This window comes from Pan paniscus, chromosome 11 (assembly GCF_029289425.2).
Source record: "Pan paniscus chromosome 11, NHGRI_mPanPan1-v2.0_pri, whole genome shotgun sequence".
Taxonomy (NCBI): Eukaryota; Metazoa; Chordata; class Mammalia; order Primates; family Hominidae; genus Pan; species Pan paniscus.
The window spans coordinates 83,096,560-83,116,957 of record NC_073260.2 but is presented as its reverse complement, the minus strand read 5'-3'; the positions used below and the strand labels follow the sequence as shown (position 1 = coordinate 83,116,957).

Here is a 20,398-nt window from a genome sequence, read left to right as displayed (position 1 = left end):
GGAGGCTAAGCCAGGAGAATTGCTTGAACCCAGGAGGCGGAGGTTGCAGTGAGCCGAGACTGTGCCACTGCATTCCAGCCTGGACGACAGAGTGAGACTCCGTCTCAAAAAAAAAGCTCCATTTGGGAGGCCGAGGAGGGTGGATTACCTGAGGTCAGGAGTTTGAGACCAGCCTGGCCCACATAGGGAAACCCCATCTCTACTAAAAATACAAAAATTAGTCAGGTGTGGTGGCTGACACCTATAATCCCAGCTACTTGGGAAGCTGAGGCAGGAGAATCACTTGAACCGGGGAGGTGGAGGTTGCAGTGAGCTGAGATCATGCCACTGCACTCCAGCCTGGGCGACAGGGTGAGATTCTGTCTCAAACAAACAAATTTAAAAGCTCCGAATCCTCCAAAAATACCAAGATTTTCCTGTCGGTAACTAGAGATGGGTACTGATGATTATTTTTAATAGGTGATTTTCAAAGATGTGAACGTTATCCATGGAGATTTAAGTCTCCAAAAGGAAAAAAAATGCATACCTTTATACTAAAACTTCATCACCAGTCAAATTTGGATCATCACTAAATTGGCTTCTACACCTCTCTCCTAATATAAGGTACTTGTATAAGTTTGCAGTTGTGAGACACTTATTTCCTCATTTTTAATGTCTTCTCAGTAGGGCCACTGATATAGTTACTATTTGACTGACCAGAATGGTTGGCACTGGTGATTGGCTCATAAAGTGCCCTCGATTTAGGGGGCTCAATTATCAAAGGTTTAAATCCTAGCCCAAACCATTGCTGTGATGGGGGTTAATCAATGAACCACTCAGCTTCACTTGCAAAAGCGGGATCACAATAGCCGCTTTCGTCATGACCCAGCCTAGGTGAGATTTAGTACTTAAGTACACTACCAGGCACACAAGGTTAATTTAACAATTTAACACATTTGTTTCCTCATCCATTTCTCCAAACCTTCCAACTAATCCTAACGTTCGTTCGGCCAAATGGGCCAGGAATTCACTTAAACAAAAACAAAAAACAAAACAAACAAAAAAACACTCCCTGGGGCTTGGGGAAGGAGGCACCGCCGCCCATGTCGCAGTCTGGGGGTGGCTCAGTCCTCAGCACCCAGATCTACGGCCATAATGCTCTTCGAGGCCAAGGAGCCCGGATGCGGGGCGTTGCCGAGGGCGTCTTGCTCAGGCTGCGGCAAAGGAGAGGGGTGGGAGCGGGGTGGGGGCATCGCGACCCAGGGCAAGGCGGCGAGTCGCCGTCTTCGAGTCCCACCTGTCCGAAGCGGGGTGAGAAAAGGCACAACATGGCAAAGCCATGCACCTCCCAGGGTGGGCAACTCACGGCCGGTGAACGCCGGACCCTTAGCAGTTTCCAGACCTTTGGAACCGGAAGCGGAGCCTGAGAGCGCGCCCGAGAGGGCGTGAACGGGACCGCTTTCCCGGAAGTGCTTGCGGCCTCTGCCCAGCGAGCTGCCCCGGGGTCTCTCCGGTTTCCTAATCAGGGCAACGCCGCGGGAGAGAACCTTTACCTTGGCTGCACTAAGTTCTCGGTGCCACTCCCTGGCAGGGCGGGACCTTGTTTAGGCCCTGTGATCGCGCGGTTCGTAGTAGCGCAAGGCGCAGAGTGGACCTTGACCCGCCTAGGGCGGGAAGAGTTTGGCCCGCCGGGTCCCAAAGGGCAGAATGGACGGGCTCCTAAATCCCAGGGAATCCTCTAAATTCATTGCAGAAAACAGTCGGGATGTGTTTATTGACAGCGGAGGCGTACGGAGGGTGGCAGAGCTGCTGCTGGCCAAGGCGGCGGGGCCAGAGCTGCGCGTGGAGGGGTGGAAAGCCCTTCATGAGCTGAACCCCAGGGCGGCCGACGAGGCCGCGATCAACTGGGTGTTCGTGACAGACACGCTCAACTTCTCCTTTTGGTCGGAGCAGGACGAGCACAAGTGTGTGGTGAGGTACAGAGGGAAAACATACAGTGGGTACTGGTCCCTGTGCGCCGCCGTCAACAGAGCCCTCGACGAAGGTTGGTGCCATACTTGCCGTCGGACCTAACGGCCTTTGAGGTTTCCATTTACTTGGGGTGTGTGTAGGGGAGTTCCAAGGAGCGGGTTGGGAGATGGAATAATGGAAAGCGAACCTGAAGTTCGTTGCAAGTCCTTATGCTTAAAATAGAAGTATGAAAAGGGGCATATTTTAGTGGAAAATGATGTTAATATTTATCATTGCAGCATAAAAGTTACAGTAGCATAAAAGTCAGTTTTATAAAGAATGCCATTTGAATGACACCTGAAGAACAAAAGGACCGATGTTATAAAGCAATTTACTCAGAATACATCTGATGTAATATTGCAATAGTTAGAAATGGGTGAATAAGTACAGATGAACAAGTAGAAAATGAGAGTTTTGCTTTAGATTTTTTATTCTTCCACTTTTGGTGCATTCCTATAACACTCATTTGGTTTCATATTAATTCCATGTTGTAAAAGCAAGGGTTTAATGCATATGGAAGTATGACATTGGTCCTCTGAATTTTTTTTTTTCACTAAAGGGATACCAATAACTAGTGCCTCGTACTACGCGACAGTGACCCTGGATCAGGTTCGGAATATACTTCGTTCTGACACAGACGTTTCCATGCCTTTAGTAGAAGAGAGGCATCGGATTCTCAATGAAACCGGGAAAATTCTGCTGGAGAAGTTTGGAGGCTCTTTTCTCAACTGCGTCCGAGAAAGTGAGAATAGTGCGCAGAAGTTAATGCACCTGGTGGTTGAAAGTTTTCCTTCTTACAGAGATGTGACTCTGTTTGAGGTGAGTTGCTTCTGTTGGGGATTTTAGAAGTCTTAATCATCTCAGAGTTAACTCTTTTACTTCCAGAACTCATTTTAAGAATAAAAACTTAAATTTTTAAGTGTATTCCTTGTGGAAGAAACTAACAAAATCAAGTAGTGTTTCAAAGTCATTTCTTATGTTTTCTTTTGTTTGTTTGTTTGAGACAGAGTTTTGCTCTTGTTGCGCAGGCTGGAGTGCAATGGCGTGATCTTGGCTCACCGCAACCTCTGCCTCCCGGGTTCAAGCGATTCTCCTGCCTCAGCCTCCCGAGTAGCTTGGATTACAGGGATGCGCCACCACGCCCGGCTAATTTTATGTATTTTTAGTAGAGATGGGGTCTCACTATGTTGGCCAGGCTGGTCTCAAACTCCCGACCTCAGGTAATCCGGTCGCCTCAGCCTCCCAAAGTGTTGTGATTACAGGCGTGAACCACCACGCTGGCGTCATTTCTTTCCTTTTTTTTTTTTTTTTTTTTTTGAGATGGAGTCTCACTCTGTCACCCAGGCTAGAGTGCAGTGGCGCGATCTTGGCTCACTGCAAACTCCGCCTCCCGGGTTCAGGTGATTCACCTGCCTCAGTTTCCCGACTAGCTGGGATTACAGGTGCCCGCCACCGCGCTAGGCTAATTTTTGTATTTTTAGTAGAGACGGGGTTTCACCATGTTGGCCAGGCTGGTCTTGAATTCCTGACCTCGTGATCCACCCGCCTCGGTCTCCCAAAGTGCTGGGATTACAGGCGTGAGCCACTGTGCCGGGCCTTTTTTTTTTCTTTCCCTGAGATGGAGTCTTGCTCTGACTCCCAGGCTGGAGTGCAGTGGCACTATCTCAGCTCACTGCAACCTCCGCCTCCCGGGTTCAAGCCATTCTCCTGCCTCTGCCTCCTGAGTAGCTGGGACTACAGGCGCATGCCACCACACCTGGCTAAGTTTTTTTGTATTTTTAGTAGAGATGGAGTTTCATCTCATTTCTTATGTTTTCTAATCAATATTTCATTCTTTACTTCCTTTTTTTTTTCCTTTTAAAATGTTTCAAACCTAAAAAACATGGAACCCTCCATGTAATGTTCTCCTTATGGAAAATTAAGTATTTTTAGTACTTCAAGAAGGTTACTTTATTGGTTGAAGATCAGAATGTATACTAACCTCTCCCTAATAAAAAGTATTTCTGGCCAGACTCGGTGGCTCACTCCTGTAATCCCAGCACTTTGGGAGGCCTAGGTGGGTGGGTCAACTGAGGTCAGGAGCTCAAGACCAGCCTAGCAACATGGTGAAACCCCATCTCTACTAAAAATACAAAAATAAGCTGGGTATGGTTGCATGCACCTGTAGTCCCAGCTACTTAGGAGGCTGAGGCAGGAGAATCGCTTGAACCCGAGAGGTGGAGGCTGCAGTGAGCCGAGATTGCACCACTGCACTCCAGCCTAGGCGAGACAGAATTAGACTCTATCTCAAAAAAGTATTTCTTGAAAAGTTCAGTGTACTGTATATATATTTTGTGTTTTCTTTTTCATACACAGTGTACTTGAACAAATGATGATCATTTTGTTGGACCCTCACAGGCTGCACCCGGATTTTGTTTTTGTAAAATTCTTTTGGAATCTTTTGAACCTGGGAGGGGGAGGTTGCAGTGAGCCGAGATTACGCCACCGCACTCCAGCCTGGGTGACAGAGCTGGACTCCATCTCAAAAAAATAAAAGAAAAAGTAAAAGAAATTGGCTTGGTGTGGTGGCTCACACCTGTAATCCCAGCACTTTGGGGGGCCGAGGCGGGTAGATCACAAGGTCAGGAGTTCAAGACCAGCCTGGCCAACGTGATGAGACCCCCGTCTCTACTAAAAATATAAAAATTAGCTGGGTGTGGTGGTGGGTGCCTGTAATCCCAGCTACTCAGGAGGCTGAGGCAGGAGAACCACTTGAACCCAGGAGCTGGAGGTTGCAGTGAGCTGAGATCATGCCACTGCACTCCAGCCTGGACGACAAGAGCAAGACTCTATCTCAAGAAAAAAAAAAAAAAAGAATTCAATTGTATTAGTCTGTTCTCACACTGCTATAAAGAACTGCATTTCATTTATAGCACAGTGCTTTGGTTTTGCTTTGCTGAAAAGTTCAATTTTTAAAAAATGTACCAGAAAGTGGCAGTATCTTGGCTCACTACAACCTCCACCTCCTGGGTTCAAATGATTCTCCTGCCTCAGTCTCCCAAGTAGCTGGGATTACAGGCATCCGCCACCATGCCCAGCTAATTTTGTATTTTTAGTAGAAACAGGGTTCCACCATGTTGGCCAGGCTGGTCTTGAACTCCTGACCTCAAGTGATCTGCCTGCCTCAGCTTCCCAAAGTGCTGGGATTACAGGCTTGAGCCACCATGCCCAGCCAATCTGATACTTTTTTTTTTTTTTTTTTGAGACAGAGTCTCACTCTGTCACCCAGGCTGTAGTGCGGTGACACCATCTCTGCTCACTGCAACCTCCGCCTCCCAGGTTCAAGCGGTTCTCTGCCTCCGAGTAGCTGGGATTCCAGGCACCCACTACCACGCACAGCTAATTTTTGTATTTTTTTTTTTTTTCAGACGGAGTCTTGCTCTGTCACCCAGGCTGGAGTGCAGTGGCGCGATCTCAGCTCACTGCAAGCTCCGCCTCCTGGGTTGATGCCATTCTCCTGCCTCAGCCTCCCTCGTAGCTGGGACTACAGGCGCCCGCCACCACGCGCGGCTAATTTTTTTGTATTTTTAGTAGAGACAGGGTTTCACCGTGTTAGCCAGGATGGTCTTGATCTCCTGACCTGGTGATCCGCCCGCCTCGGCCTCAAAAGTGCTGGGATTACAGGCGTGAGCCACCGCACCTGGCCTAATTTTTGTATTTTTAGTAGAGACAGGGTTTCACCATATTGGCCAGGCTGATCTTGAACTCCTGACCCTGTGATCCACCCACCTTGGCCTCCCAAAGTTCTGGGATTACAGGCGTGAGCCACAGCGCCTGACCTAATCTGATACATTTTTAAATGAAAATTGGTACAGAAACCATTTCTCATGAGTACTTGTTTCTAACATACAGTTTTACAGAAAAATCCCCAAAATGGGCTAGGCATGGTGGCTCAAGCCCATAATCCCAACACATTGGGTGGCTGAGGTAAGAGGATTGCTTGAGCCCAGGAGGTCGAGACCAGCCTGGACAACACGTGAGACTCCATTTCTACAAAAAATTAAAAAACTAGCCAGGCGTGGTGGCATGCCTGTGGTTCTAGCTACTCAGGAGGCTGAGGCAGGAGGATCGCTTGAGCCCAGGAGGTGGAGGCTGCAGTGAGCTGTGATAGTTCCACTTTACTCCAGCCTGGAAGAGCAAGACCTTGTCCCCCCCAAAAAAATAAATAAAAATAAACAATTTGCACAAACTAGTCATGTGTTTTTAATGTATACCTATTTACTGAGATTATCATTCATTTTTAGACATGAACAGATTAATAAAGTTAACAATTTTTAATTTAGATAGATTTAGATCAGTGATTTCCCAACCTGGCTGTGCCCCAGAATCACTTAGGAGGCTTAAAATTCAGATGTATTTCCAAAACACCACCCTCAAAGAGCCTGATGAATAGGTGAAAGAAGAGCTATTTTTTAAGCTCTTCAAGTTACTCTGATTTAGAGTAATGCAGTAACTTTGTAAAAGTTCTAATTAGCAAATTGGCTTTCTTATGACTATTACTGTTACTGTGACATACTGATAAATATAAAAAACATAAGCTTTTTGATATTTCAATAGATAACATTTTATTTTTTATTTTTAGTTTTTTTGTTGTTGTTTTTTGAGACAGAGTCTCACTGTCACCCAGGCTGGAGTGCAATGGCGCAATCTTGGCTCACTGCAACCTCTGCCTCCCAGGTTCTAGCGATTCTCCTGCCTCAGCCTCCTGAGTTAGCTGGGATTAGAGGCGCGCACCACCACGCCAGGCTAATTTTTGTATATTAGTAGAGATGGGGTTTTACCATGTTGGCCAGGCTGGTCTCGAACTCCTGACCTCAGGTGATCCACCCGCCTTGGCCTCCCAAAGTGTTGGGATTACAGGCGTGAGCCACCATGCCAGCCTTTGTTTTTTGTTTTTTGAGATGGAGTCTTGCTGGCGTGCAATGGCACAATCTCGGTTCACTGCAACCTCCGCCTCCCAAGTTGAAGCGATTCTCCCACCTCAGCTCCCGAGTAGCTGGGATTACAGGCACCCGCCATCATGCCTGGTCAATTTTTATATTTTTGTAGAGGCAGGGTTTCACCATGTTGGCCAGGCTGGTCTTGAACTCCTGACTTCAGGTGATCTGCCCACCTCGGCCTCCCTCCCAAAGTGCTGGGATTACAAGCATGAGCCACCGCACTTGGCCTATGTTGTTCTTAACTTTTGTAATCCTTGAACTTTATTCATGATAAAATTATGGAATAATTTTTTCAAAAAACTTAACTGTCCAGGTGCGATGGCTCTTTCCTGTAATCCTAGAACCTTGGGAGGCCAAGGTGGGTGGATCACTTGAGCCCAGGAGTTCAAGACCAGCCTGGGCAACATGGGGAAACCTCATCTCTGCAAAATAACAAGAAAATTAACTGGCCTTGGTGGTGAACACCTATAGTCCCAGCTATTCAGGAGGCTGAGGTGGGAGGATTGCTTGAGCCCAAGGAGGTCAAGGCAGCAGTGAGCCGTGATTGAGCCACTGAATTGAGCCACAGCCTAGGCGGCAGTGAGGCCCTGTCTCAAAAAAAAAAAAAAAAAGAAAAGAAAAGAAAAGAAATTAACTCATGGTCATAGAGCTTTTTATTGACAATTATTTTATAAAGGTACGATTTAGAAAATATTTAAATCACAAAACAATATCATGAAACATGTAAGCAATTGTTATTTGGAGATCTACTAGTAGTTTTAGTGATACCAGTTAATATTTTAGAGATCCAGAATTTGATTACAAAAATCATTTGATTTCTAAAACCATAATGAGCTTACCAAGAAAATGTTTTATAGATGGCCGGGCGTGGTGGCTCATACCTGTAATCCTTGCACTTTGGGAGGCTGAGGCGGGTGGATCACAAGGTCAGGAGTTCGAGACCAGCCTGGCACACGTGGTGAAACCCTGTCTCTACTAAAAATACAAAAATTAGCCAGGCGTGGTGGCGCCCGTCTGTAATCCCAGCTACTCGGGAGGCTAAGGCAGGAGAATGGCCTGAACCCGGGAGGCAGAGGTTGCAGTGAGCCGAGATTGCACCATTGCACTCCAGCCTGGGCAACAGAGCAAGACTCCGTCTCCAAAAAAAAAAAAAAAAAAATAGGAAAATGTTTTACAGATTACTTGAATTTATTTTTGATTCCTCCCTTAAATCTTTTTGTCCTTTTTTATATTAATATATTATTATATCTATTATAATCTATTCTTTATATATACTAGTCTGCTACCATGGAAACAGCAGTGACATGATAATTTACATGTTTTCTTAGATGCTAGCACTGATTTTATTTTTATTTTTTGTTTTTTTCCATGTGGGTTGCTATGTAAGTTTGATTTCTAGTTTTTTCCATTTTGCTCTATGAATCTTGTTAAAAATAGCAGATAATGGCTTCTATCTATTATAATAAACTTGATGGTGTAGTAATTGTGTTTAATAGACATTTTTATAAGTTCAGTCTTATGTCTTGCTGGGTTTTTTGTTTGTTTGTTTTTGTTTTTCCCTTGAGACAGAGTTTCATTCTTGTTGCCGAGGCTGGAGTGCAATGGCGTGATCTCGGCTCATCACAACTTCCGCCTCCCGGGTTCAAGTGATTCTCCTGCCTCAGCCTCCCGAGTAGCTGGGATTACAGGCATATGCCACCATGCCTGGCTAATTTTGTATTTTTTTTAGTAGAGACGGGGTTTCTCTATGTTGGTCAGGCTGGTTTCAAACTCCCAACCTCAGGTGATCCACCCGCCTCGGCCTCCCAAAGTGCTGGGATTACAGGCATGAGCCACTGCACCCAGCCATGTCTTGTGTTGTTTTATAAACTAGACTTGAACTAGAAACCTGGTTGCCATATATAAATCCAGTTTATATAGAGGAACAATTGCCAAGTTGTCATATTTAGATAGGTTTAGGAATATAGGGTGATAGCATAATGTAGGAATGTTTTAAATTGTGATTTGTTCCTTCAGCCCCTTAATTTAATTTAGAGACATTACACCATTTTCTCAGAAAATGAAAATGTATACTTGCTCTGGAAAACAAATTCTGACTTTTTTTTTTTTTTTTAGTATTTATTGATCATTCTTGGGTGTGTCTCGGAGAGGGGGATTTGGCAGGGTCATAGGACAATAGTGAAGGGAAGGTCAGCAGATAAACATGTGAACAAGGGTCTCTGGTTTTCCTAGGCAGAGGACCCTGCGGCCTTCCGCAGTGTTTGTGTCCCTGGGTACTTGAGATTAGGGAGTGGTGATGACTCTTAAGGAGCATGCTGCCTTCAAGCATCTGTTTAACAAAGCACATCTTGCACCGCCCTTAATCCGTTTAACCCTGAGTGGACCCAGCACATGTTTCAGAGAGCACAGGGTTGGGGGTAAGGTTATAGATTAACAGCATCCCAAGGCAGAAGAATTTTTCTTAGTACAGAACAAAATGGAGTCTCCTATGTCTACTTCTTTCTACACGGACACAGTAACAATCCGATCCCTCTTTCCTTTCCCCACATTTCCCCCCTTTCTATTAGACAAAACCGCCATCGTCATCATGGCCCGCTCTCAATGAGCTGTTGGGCATGCCTCCCAGACGGGGTGGCGGCCGGGCAGAAGGGCTCCTCACTTCCCAGACGGGGCGGCCAGGCAGAGGCGCCCCCCACCTCCCGGACGGGGCGGTGGCCGGGCGGAGGCGCCCCCCACCTCCCTCCCCGACGGGGTGGCTGGCCGGGCGGGGGGCTGCCCCCCACCTCCCTCCCGGACGGGGCGGCCGGCCAGAGACGCTCCTCACCTCCCAGACGGGGTGGCGGTCGGGCAGAGACACTCCTCAGTTCCCAGACGGGGTCGCGGCCAGACAGAGGCACTCCTCACATCCCAGACGGGGCGGCGGGGCAGAGGCGCTCCCCACATCTCAGACGATGGGCAGCCGGGCAGAGACGCTCCTCACTTCTTAGATGGGATGGCAGCCGGGAAGAGGCGCTCCTCACTTCCCAGACTGGGCGGCTGGGCAGAGGGGCTCCTCACATCCCAGACGATGGGCGGCCAGGCAGAGACGCTCCTCACTTCCCATACGGGGTGGCGGCCGGGCAGAGGCTGCAATCTCGGCACTTTGGGAGGCCAAGGCAGGCGGCTGGGAGGTGGAGGTTGTAGCGAGCCGAGATCACGCCACTGCACTCTAGCCTGGGCAACATTGAGCACTGAGTGAGCGAGCCTCTGTCTGCAATTCCGGCACCTCGGGAGGCCCAGGCGGGCAGATCACTCGCGGTCAGGAGCTGGAGACCAGCCTGGCCAACACGGCGAAACCCCATCTCCACCAAAAAATACAAAAACCAGTCAGGCGTGGCAGCGCGCGCCTGCAATCCCAGGCACTTGGCAGTCTGAGGCAGGAGAATCAGGCAGGGAGGTTGCAGTGAGCCGAGATGGCGGCAGTACGGTCCAGCCTCCGCTCGGCATCAGAGGGAGACCCTGGAAAGTGGGAGACGAGGGAGAGGGAGAGGCAAATTCTGACTTTCTTAAATGTAGCTTTAGAAGTGTTAATATATTTAGTATAATAAAAATAGGTCTGGATCTGTCACAATAGGCATATCTTAAGGTTAAGCAATATTAGGTTATTTCTTGTTATGACAGGGTATCATTGGCATTTTCTTAGTAAATAAAAGAATCTGTAGTGTCATCTTAAGGAATTTTTATATAGAGCCTTTCCTTAAACTTTTAATCTCGTATTTATTTGTTTATGTCATTTACAAGTTAAAATATTCTCCTCCAAGGTGGTCAGGATATATTTTGGGAGCTAGTAATATTGATAAACATTTATAAAACATTATTTAAGGTTATTACTATTGGTATTAGGACTAGTAGTTGATTGTAATTATCTATGTTTTTCCATAATCTAGGCTGATTTGCATTTGTAGATTTACAGAGTGTTTTTGGGGTGTTGTTTTTGAGATAGAGTCTCAGTCAGTTGCCCAGGATGGAGTTTAGTGATGTGATCACAGCTCACTGCAGCCTCTACCTCAAGCAAACCCCCTGCCTCAGCCTGGTGAGTAGCTGAGACTACAGGCACGTGCCACCACGCCTGGCTAATTTAAAAAATATATATATATTTGTAGGCCAGGCATGGTGGCTCATGCCTGTAATCCCAGCACTTTGAGAGGCCAAGGCACGCGGATCGCCTGAGGTCAGGAGTTTGAGACCAGTCTGGCCAACATGGTGAAACCCCATCTCTACTGAAATATGAAAATTAGCCAGGTGTGGTGGTTGTAGAGACAGGGTTTCGCCGTGTTTTGTAGAGATGGAGTTTCATCGTTTTCCAGGCTGGTCTTGAACTTCTGGCTTCAAACAATCCTCTGGCTTTGGCCTCCCAAATTGATGGGATTACAAGTGTAAGCCACCACACTTAGCTAGAATTTTTTAGTTAAATTATAACCCACTAATGCTTGGTTATATTTGTCTTTTCTATGTATAAATATAATTGGCTATTTTATTTTCATATTTGGACTTACATATCAACTTTGAGCATTTCCAAAATTGGTAAATATGATCATTTTCTAGCTGTTGATCAATTAATGTCTTTATAAAATAAGTTAATCATATTATCTGAAAGGAAACAGTTAAAAATGAATGTTGTGGTTCTCTTCAGACCTGAGCTTATGGATGATTATTCTTTATATGTTGCTGTATTTATTATTATTATTATTATTATTGACAGAGCCTTGCTCTGTTGCCCAGGCTGGAGTGCAGTGGTGCGATCTCGGCTCACTGCAACCTCTGCCACTCAAGTTCAAGCAATTCTTCTACCTCAGCCTCCTGAGTAGCTGAGACTACAGGTGATCACCACCACACCCAGCTAATTTTTGTATTTTTAGTACAGACGGGGTATTACCATATTGGCCAGGCTGGTCTCGAACTCCTGACCTCGTGATCCTCCTGTCTGTCTCCCAAAGTGCTGGGATTACAGGCGTGAGCCACCATGCCTGGCCTATACTTGGCTGTATATTATACAATTAATTTGAATTATATTGCAATCAGAAAAACAGACATGTGTTTTAATTTAAGAAACTTTCAAAAGGAATGCTATCTACACATTTAACATAATAAGCCCTTGGGCCAGGCACGGTGGCTTACACCTGTAATCTCGGCACTTTGGGAGGCCGAAGCGGGCAGATCACAAGGTCAGGAGATCGAGACCATCCCGGCTAACACAGTGAAACCCCGTCTCTTCTAAAAAAATTCAAAAAATTAGCCGGGCGTGGTGACGGCGCCCGTAGTCCCAGCTACTCGGGAGGCTGAGGCAGGAGAATGGCGTGAACCCGGGAGGCAGAGCTTGCAGTGAGCCGAGATTGCACCACTGCACTCCAGCCTGGGCGACAGAGCAAGACTCCGTCTCAAAAAATAATAATAATAATAAGCCCTAGGATTATATTGCAGAAATCTGTATATCAAGTAATAGTAATGCCATTGAAAAAGAATAGTAAGTAGTATCAAGATTACATAAATTGTATTTTATGTGCCTTGAAAAATGGGAAGCGAGTTTGGAGTGATAGAAAATTTAATGTTCATTAAATCCTTTTGTTTCCTGTAAAAGATCTATGAATTTTTTTTTTTTTTTTTTGAGACAGGGTCTCCCTCTGTAACCCAGGCTGGAGTGCAGTGGTGTGATCACGGTTCACTGCAGGCTTGACCTCCCAGGCTCATGCGATTCTCCCACCTCACCTCCTGAGTGTCTGGGACCATAGATGTGTGCCACCACGCCCGGCTAATTTTTTTTTTTTTGTAGAGTTGGAGTTATGCCATGTTTCACAGGCTGGTCTTGAACTCCTGGGCTCAAGCAATCTGCCCACCTCAGCCTCCCAAAGTGCTGGGATTACAGGCGGGAGCCATGGTGCCCGGCCAATCTATAAATTCTTACCAACAAAGTAAGATTATTCTGCCTTTTAGAAAATGTTTCAACTGCACCTTTAAAAAATAGCATATATAAAGCTTTCAGATACTCAAATAACGTTTATATTCTCTTCATTCATCAGGGGAAAAGAGTTTCTTTTTACAAACGAGCCCAAATCCTTGTAGCAGATACGTGGAGTGTATTGGAAGGAAAAGGAGATGGCTGCTTCAAGGACATCTCCAGTATCACCATGTTTGCTGATTATAGATTACCTCAGGTTCTTGCTCATCTTGGAGCCCTGAAATACTCTGATGACCTACTGAAGAAGCTTCTCAAAGGTTTGCAACTTTAAGTCATTCTTTGTTATACTATGAATTGTTGGATCTCGGTTTAGTTTCTTTTACAAAAGGTCTCCTTTGCTTTAAAAAAAAGTACTATTTATTGTTCATAGTATATGTAAAAGAAAATGCAAAGACAAAATGTAGAGAAAATGATTTTTCTTTTTGTTTACACTGTGAAATGTGGATATTGTAGAAAATTGTGCTATTTGAACATTATAATTTCATAGCCTAATGAAACCTAAATTTATGTTACATGAAAGTATGTAACACTGATAGTTCATCAGTTATAGTATTTGAAGAGTGTTAAGCTGAAGAGCACACTACATGGTTATATGAAGGTAGGTTGAAAGATAGGTAATATGAATTGGCTTTTGAGTGAAGAGACTCCAAGGTCTGCACTGGGATATCTTGCACAAGTCACTCACTTCCTTAGGCTTATTCGCCATTATTGGATATGATTATTGATATCAAGACTAGGAGCCTTATGATATATAAGCTTAGGTAAATTGGGTTGAAAAGTTTGTGTGAAAATTAGCTTATAACATTTCCTTGTATGAGGAAAATAATTATATGATTTTCATGTTAATTTCTCTTTTAGGTGCAAAATTTTCTGCTACTTTTTTCTTTATTTTATTTTATTTAAAAAATATGTTGCCCAGGTTGGTCTTGAATTCCTGGGCTTAAGCAGTCTTCTCACTTCAGCCTTCCAAAGTGCTGGGATTACAGGCGTGAGCCACTGCACCTGGCCTCTTTATGTTTTTTTGTTTGTTTGTTTGTTTGTTTGTTTGAGACGGAGTCTCACTCTGTTGCCCAGGCTAGAGTGCAGTGGTGCGATATTGGCTTACTGCAAGCTCCGCCTCCCAGGTTCAGGCCATTCTCCTGCCTCAGCCTCCCGAGTAGCTGGGACTACAGGCGCCCGCCACCACACCTAGCTAATTTTTTGTATTTTTAGCAGAAACGGGGTTTCACCGTGTTAGCCAGGATGGTCTCAATCTCCTGACCTTGTGATCCACCCACCTCGGCCTCCCAAAGTGCTGGGATTACAGGTGTGAGCCACCACCCCGGCCTTATGTATTTTTTAAAAGAAGTAGATTCTATGATTGAATAATTTCCTCTTGTGAAATAGATTTGAATCCCCCAGATCAGAATAACACAGAATATAAAGGTACCATTATTCCTATGGTTGGCTCTACTGGGTTTTTATGCTGCCATGGGCAATCTGTTTTGTCTTCCATTTCCTCATTTGAAAAAGAACATGCTATTTTTTGTCATCATGCCCATGTCAAGGGTCACTAATTGTTGGATACCTTTAAAAGGGACAACATTTAGCAATCAGGGCTTATTTTTCATATGGCCATATTAAGCTGCTTTTTTTTTGTTTTGTACACACTGTTCCTTCCTGTCTCTGAGTATTCTCTTACATGGTTTCCATCGTCCAGTGTTCTTTCTTTTTTTTTTTTTTTTTTTTTGAGACGCTCTGTTGCCCAAGCTGGAGTGTGGTGGCATGATCTCGGCTCACCAGAACCTCCGCCTCCCAGGTTCAAGCCATTCTCCTGCCTCAGCCTCCTGAGTAGTTGGGATTACAGGCGCATGCCACGATGCCTGGCTAATTTTTGTATTTTGAGTAGAGACGGGGTTTCACCACACTGGTCATGCTGGTCTTGAACTCCTGACCTGATGATCCACCCTCCTCAGCCTCCCAAAGTGCTGGGATTACAGGCGTGAGCCACCACGCCCAGCTTCTTTTTTTCAATTCAAATCCTATACATCACAGAGGCTTCACTCAAATGCTGTCCTCACTTATAGTGATTTGTCCATCTCCTTCTCAGTTTTTATGGCACTTAATTGTCTCTGCTACTATGAGAAAAACCCTAGTGAGAAGGGATCATCCAGCATAGTTGTACAGAGATGTCAGAATTTTCTTCTCCCATCCATTTCAACTCCAGAGGCTCTTTTCCAATATCCACTGGCACTCATTACTGCCTCCATTTATGCCTTGCTTCTAAAAGGGTACTCTCCTATCCGTAGCTAGTTTGATACAGGGTGGACAAATTCTTTTGCCACTTAGTGCATTTAAGTAAAATTTGGATTTTGTTTTCCAAAAGATATGTTACTGCAAAACTAGACCAAAAATAAACAAACTGTAAATGTAATGTAACAAACATAAGTATAGTGTACTCATTTTTAAAAACTACCTTAAGTGAAATCTAGGACCAGCTTAGTTTGACCAGGTGAGGTAGGACCTTCCTTAACTGGCTTCCAATGGTACTTCCAAACTTGAGGATTTGCTACATTTATATTCCTTCCCTTCTCCCCTCATCTGGGTATCTCAGGGACAACCCTTGGAAGTGCCACTTAGATTTCTGTCCACTGTCTTTAACCCATCTCTTCACCAAAGACATAGTACTTGGCCAATTATAAAGACTAACAATGCAATTTAACTAAAGTTAGCTTTTCACTGTGATTCCAGGGCCAGTTTTTAGACCAAATACCTGGGCCATATTACCTTCCCTGACTCTAATCTATGTCAGTCCACTTAAATGTCTTTTTCTGTCTGAAGTCCATGTTCTATCCCATACTGTAAGTTGCTGCATTAGTTATTACATTAGTTTCCTAGGGCTGACATAACAAATTACCACAAACTAGATGGCTTCAAGGAACAGAAATGTATTGTGTCACAGTTCTGGAGACTGGAAGTCTGAAATCAAGATGTTGGCAGGACCATCCTTCCTCTAAAGGCTCTTGGGAATAATTCTACCTTGCCTCTTTCCAGTACCTTGTGGCTCCAGCAGTCCTTGGCATTCCTTGGTTTGTAGCTGCATCACACCAATCATGGCCTTCTTATCCTTGTGTCTCCTGTCTCTTTGTATCCTCTTTTCTTCTTTTTTTTTTTTTGAGACGGAGTTTTGTTCTTGTCGCCCAGTGCAATGGCGCCATCTCAGCTCACTGCAACCTCCTTCTTCCGGGTTCAAATGATTCTCCTGCCTCAGCCTCCTGGATAGCTGGGATTACAGGTGCCCACCACCATGCCTGGCTAATTTTTGTATTTTTAGTAGAGACAAGGTTTTACCATGTTGGCCAGGCTGCTCTCGAATTCCTAACCTCAGGTGATCCACCCGCCTTGGCCTCCCAAAGTGCTGGGATTACAGGCATGAGCCACCGCACCCGACCTGTATCCTCTTCTTTTCTTGCTTGCTTTCTTTTTTGTTTAGAAACAGGGTCTTACTCTGTCACCAAGGCTGGAGTGCAGTGGCATGATCATAACTCACTGCAGCTTCAAACTCCTGGGCTCAAGCGATCCTCCCTTCTCAGCCCCAGCCTCCTGAGTAGCTGGGGCTACTAGAGGTGCATACCACCATGCCTGGCTACTTTTTCCATTTTTTGTAGAGAAGGGGTCTCGCCTTTCCTTCATTGGATTTAAGGTTGATCCTAATCCAGTATGACCTCATCTTCACCTGATTACATCTGCAAAGTCCCTATTTCCAAACAAAGTCAAAGTCACAGGTACCAGGTGTTATGACTTGAATGTATCTTTTTATGAGCCACAGTTCAACCCACTACTATTATCTATTGCTGTGTAACAAATTACGCTAAAATTTAGTGGTTAAAACAACAGACATTTATGATCCTGGGTCAGGAACCTGAGTGCTGCTTAACTTTGTACCTCTGCCTCAAGGTTACAGTCCAGCCGCCAAGTGGAGCAGTGTCTTACCTGATAGCTCTACTCGGGTGGGAGCGTCTGCCTCCGTGGCCACTCTGTTGGTTGATTTGGCAGTTTTAGCAAGTTGATAGTCAAATTTGGAGGAAGTGATTAACAGCAAAACTGAAGAGGAAGGTATGGGCTTCTATGCTAGCCCCTGGGGCAAAGTAAGGAAATGGAGGAACCTGGTTAATCACTGTTTCCCCACCTGTTCCACTGACCAGTGCCTAAGCCCATGGGAGAGTTGGATGGAGGGGGCATAAGTAACACTACTTAAGGTCACAAGATATCCTGGGTACTGTGAGACTTTGTGCATGGGTGCAGTTTGGTGGCCAGAGGCCAAATACAGCTTGCAGTTGTGTTAGGTTTGGCCTGAAAAATGGCCTAGCAATTTTTAATTAGTTTCCAACACTTGAAAATTAGGAGATTTCACATAAAAATCAAACTTCCTGACTTCTCTCATAAGAAAAATATGGAAACACACAGTACCTTTGCATAGCACTATGTATACTACCTAGCTCACTACAGTTTGCATCTGGCTGCTGCATATAGACATGGGTCCATGAGTCCTACTCTAGTCTCAGTGGTAAGACACAGCCAGTGCCTACCTTGCAGGATCAGATATTCCCAAAATAAATATTTATTTATTTTGGAGATACGGTTGGTTCTGTTGCCTAGACTGGAGTGCAATGGCGTGATCTCGGCTCACTGCAACCTCTGTCTTCTGGACTCAAGCGACCCTCCCACCTCAACCTCCCGAGTAGCTAGGACTACAGGCAATACTACCATGCTGGGACTACTACTCCTGAGTAGTTGGGACTACAGGCACATACCACCATGCCTGGCTAATTTTTGTATTTTTTGTAGAGACAGGGTTTTGTCATGTTGCCCAGGCTGGTCTTGAACTCCTGAGCTCAAGTAATCCTCCCACCTCAGCCTCCCAAATTGCTAGCATTACAGAGGTGAGGCACTGCACCCAGCCTACAATAATTTTATTTCTGGTATCAAACCCAATTTTAAATTCCATCTTTTTAATAACTAGCAGTCATGGTTTTAAATTTATGGTTACCACTTACTCATTTATCAAATATTTATTGGGGAGCTAGTATGTGCAACGTGCTATGCTAGCTCCTGAGAATATTGAGACAAGCCAGATATGGCCCCTGTCTTTGTGGAATTTAACTTGTAATTTAAAATCAGTGCGAAAGTTTTGAAATGATTTAAATTACCAAAAATAAAGTCTGAGATTTACAGTTTTAAAATGAGTACCATTTAAATACTCTGTTTTGTTCTACAGGAAAGTTCAAGTAGATTATGTATCACTGACTATTAATTTTTCTTACTGCTTTTCCCCCTTGCAGGAGAAATGCTCTCGTATGGAGACAGGCAAGAGGTGGAAATCAGAGGGTGCTCGCTTTGGTGTGTTGAGCTGATCCGGGATTGTCTTCTGGAGCTTATTGAACAAAAGGGTGAAAAACCTAATGGAGAGATCAATTCCATTCTTCTGGATTATTACTTATGGGACTATGCCCATGACCATAGGGAAGATATGAAAGGAATTCCGTTTCATCGCATACGTTGCATATATTATTGACCTCAAGTATAAACTGATCCAAAGAAAACCCCCTGCGTTTTATATCATATCATCTGTACAGTTTTGCTTTGATATTTAGAGAACATGATCGAGGTGATAGGAAATTGATTGCCCATTCTTACTTGAAAAATACTTCCTAGGCCGGGCACAGTGGCTTATGCCTGTAATCCCAGCACTGTGGGAGGCTGAGGCGGGTGGATCATCTGAGGTCAGAAGTTTGAGACCACCTGGCCAACATGGTGAAACCCCATCTCTACTAAAAATACAAAATTAGCTGGGCGTGGTGGCACGTGCCTGTAATCCCAGTTACTTGGGAGGCTGAGGCAAGAGAATCGCTTGAACTCAGAAGGTGGAGGTTGCAGTGAGGCGAGATTAGGCCATTGCACTCCAGCCTCAGCAACAAGAGTGAAACTTTGTCTCAAAAAACAACAACAACAACAAAACTTCCTAGGCCAGATGTGGTGGCTCATATGTATAATCTTAGCACTTTGGGAGGCCAAGGCAGGAGGATTGCTTGAGGCGAGGAGTTCAAGACCAGCCTAGGCAACATAGGGAGACCCCCATCTCTACAAAAATTTAAAAATTAGCCTAGCATGGTGGCACGCTCTGTAATCCCAAATACGCGGTAGGCTGAGGCTGAGGAGGGTGGATTGCTTGAGCCCAGGGGTTTGAGGCTGCAGTGAGCCACAGTCACGCCACTGCATTCTACCCTGGGCAACAGATGGAGACCTTGTCTCAAAAAAAAACAAATTCCTGACATCGCTATGTATTCCCAACTTTATCATTTGTCTGCCTGTTTAGTTTTGACTTATGTTTTTTTTTTTTTCCCCCCTGTGGACATGTAGTTGACAGAAATCGTGAAGGAACTTTAATATTTTATTTAAATTTCCTAAAACTAATCATGCCTTATGTGACTAATCTTCAGTGATAATATTTCATCTATTGATATATTTTCTTGAGGTGTGTAATTTTCAGTATACCTTAATCATTTGGTATAAAAAAGAGAGAGGTTTTTGATATATGAATGCTGTTCTTGTAAAAATCAATCTTGACACTTTATTTTAAACTTTTTATTGGTAATGACAGTGGGTTTTGTACATCATGATTTTCAGTTTAGGATATCTGTCTAATTTGTTTTTTCAGAGTAACTATATTGGAATTCAATAAAAATATTCAACATTTTTCTTAAACCTGGAATGGATTATTTCATTAAAATAGAATTTACCATATATAATTTTAAAAGGTTTACTGTAAGTTAGATTATTTACCTTCTGCTGCAGAACTCTCATTACCTGTCAAGTACTCATTTCCCACCACCCCCGCCACATTCCTTCTAACAGAATCTTGATTTTGTTAGGTATCTACCTTGTCTGCTTGCTGTGACTTCAGAAAAGTCAGAAAAAGATGCCCTTTTCCCAAGCACTTTACTGCCATCTGCTGGAAATTTGTCATAATAACCTTACAAATGACTGTGAGTGAGGCCTCCTGGAGTTGTGCAGTACACAACTTGCACAACCATAGTAGTGGTCCTGTGTCTATCCCTGTCCTGTGTGACTCAGGGGATGGTGATCCCATCCCCAGTTCTGGAGGTAGATCTTGTATGAATGGTTTACTATTCCTGGTCACTTTACTCTCCTTGCCTGTGATTGCTTTGATAATGGGTATATAATCTAGTTCTGGACAGTGACACTGGATGACAAGTCTGCTGGGAAGCTTCTAGAAAAGGATTCTTCACTTTTAAGAAAGAGATATAGGACAAAGTTCCCTTTTCTTCCTCTGAGCAATGCTTTTAGCATGATACCTGCTATCATGCAGGTAGCCATTTTGTGGAGCTAGAGCCCAGCTATACTTTCCATGCCTGAGCCCATCCTATCCATGGAC

At 44.6% G+C, this 20,398-nt stretch overlaps 1 protein-coding gene across 2 annotated transcripts; it reads left to right on the top strand.

Moving 5' to 3' along the window:
• Window positions 1–1,063: 1,063 nt before the first annotated feature.
• Window positions 1,064–19,707, top strand: QNG1 (Q-nucleotide N-glycosylase 1). 2 transcript variants are annotated; one of them, XM_003809179.6, is made up of 4 exons: window positions 1,064–2,023; window positions 2,549–2,808; window positions 13,025–13,220; window positions 18,285–19,707. In XM_003809179.6, the coding sequence occupies exons 1-4, from the start codon at window positions 1,687–1,689 to the stop codon at window positions 18,515–18,517; spliced, it is 1,026 nt and encodes a 341-aa protein (XP_003809227.1). In that variant the 5' UTR covers window positions 1,064–1,686; the 3' UTR covers window positions 18,518–19,707. The 2 variants fall into 2 exon arrangements, with proteins under 2 accessions (XP_003809227.1, XP_054947930.1); XM_055091955.2 differs by lacking the exon at window positions 18,285–19,707 and adding an exon at window positions 12,778–12,916 and having other exon boundaries at window positions 13,025–13,160.
• The last annotated feature ends 691 nt before the right edge of the window (window positions 19,708–20,398 follow it).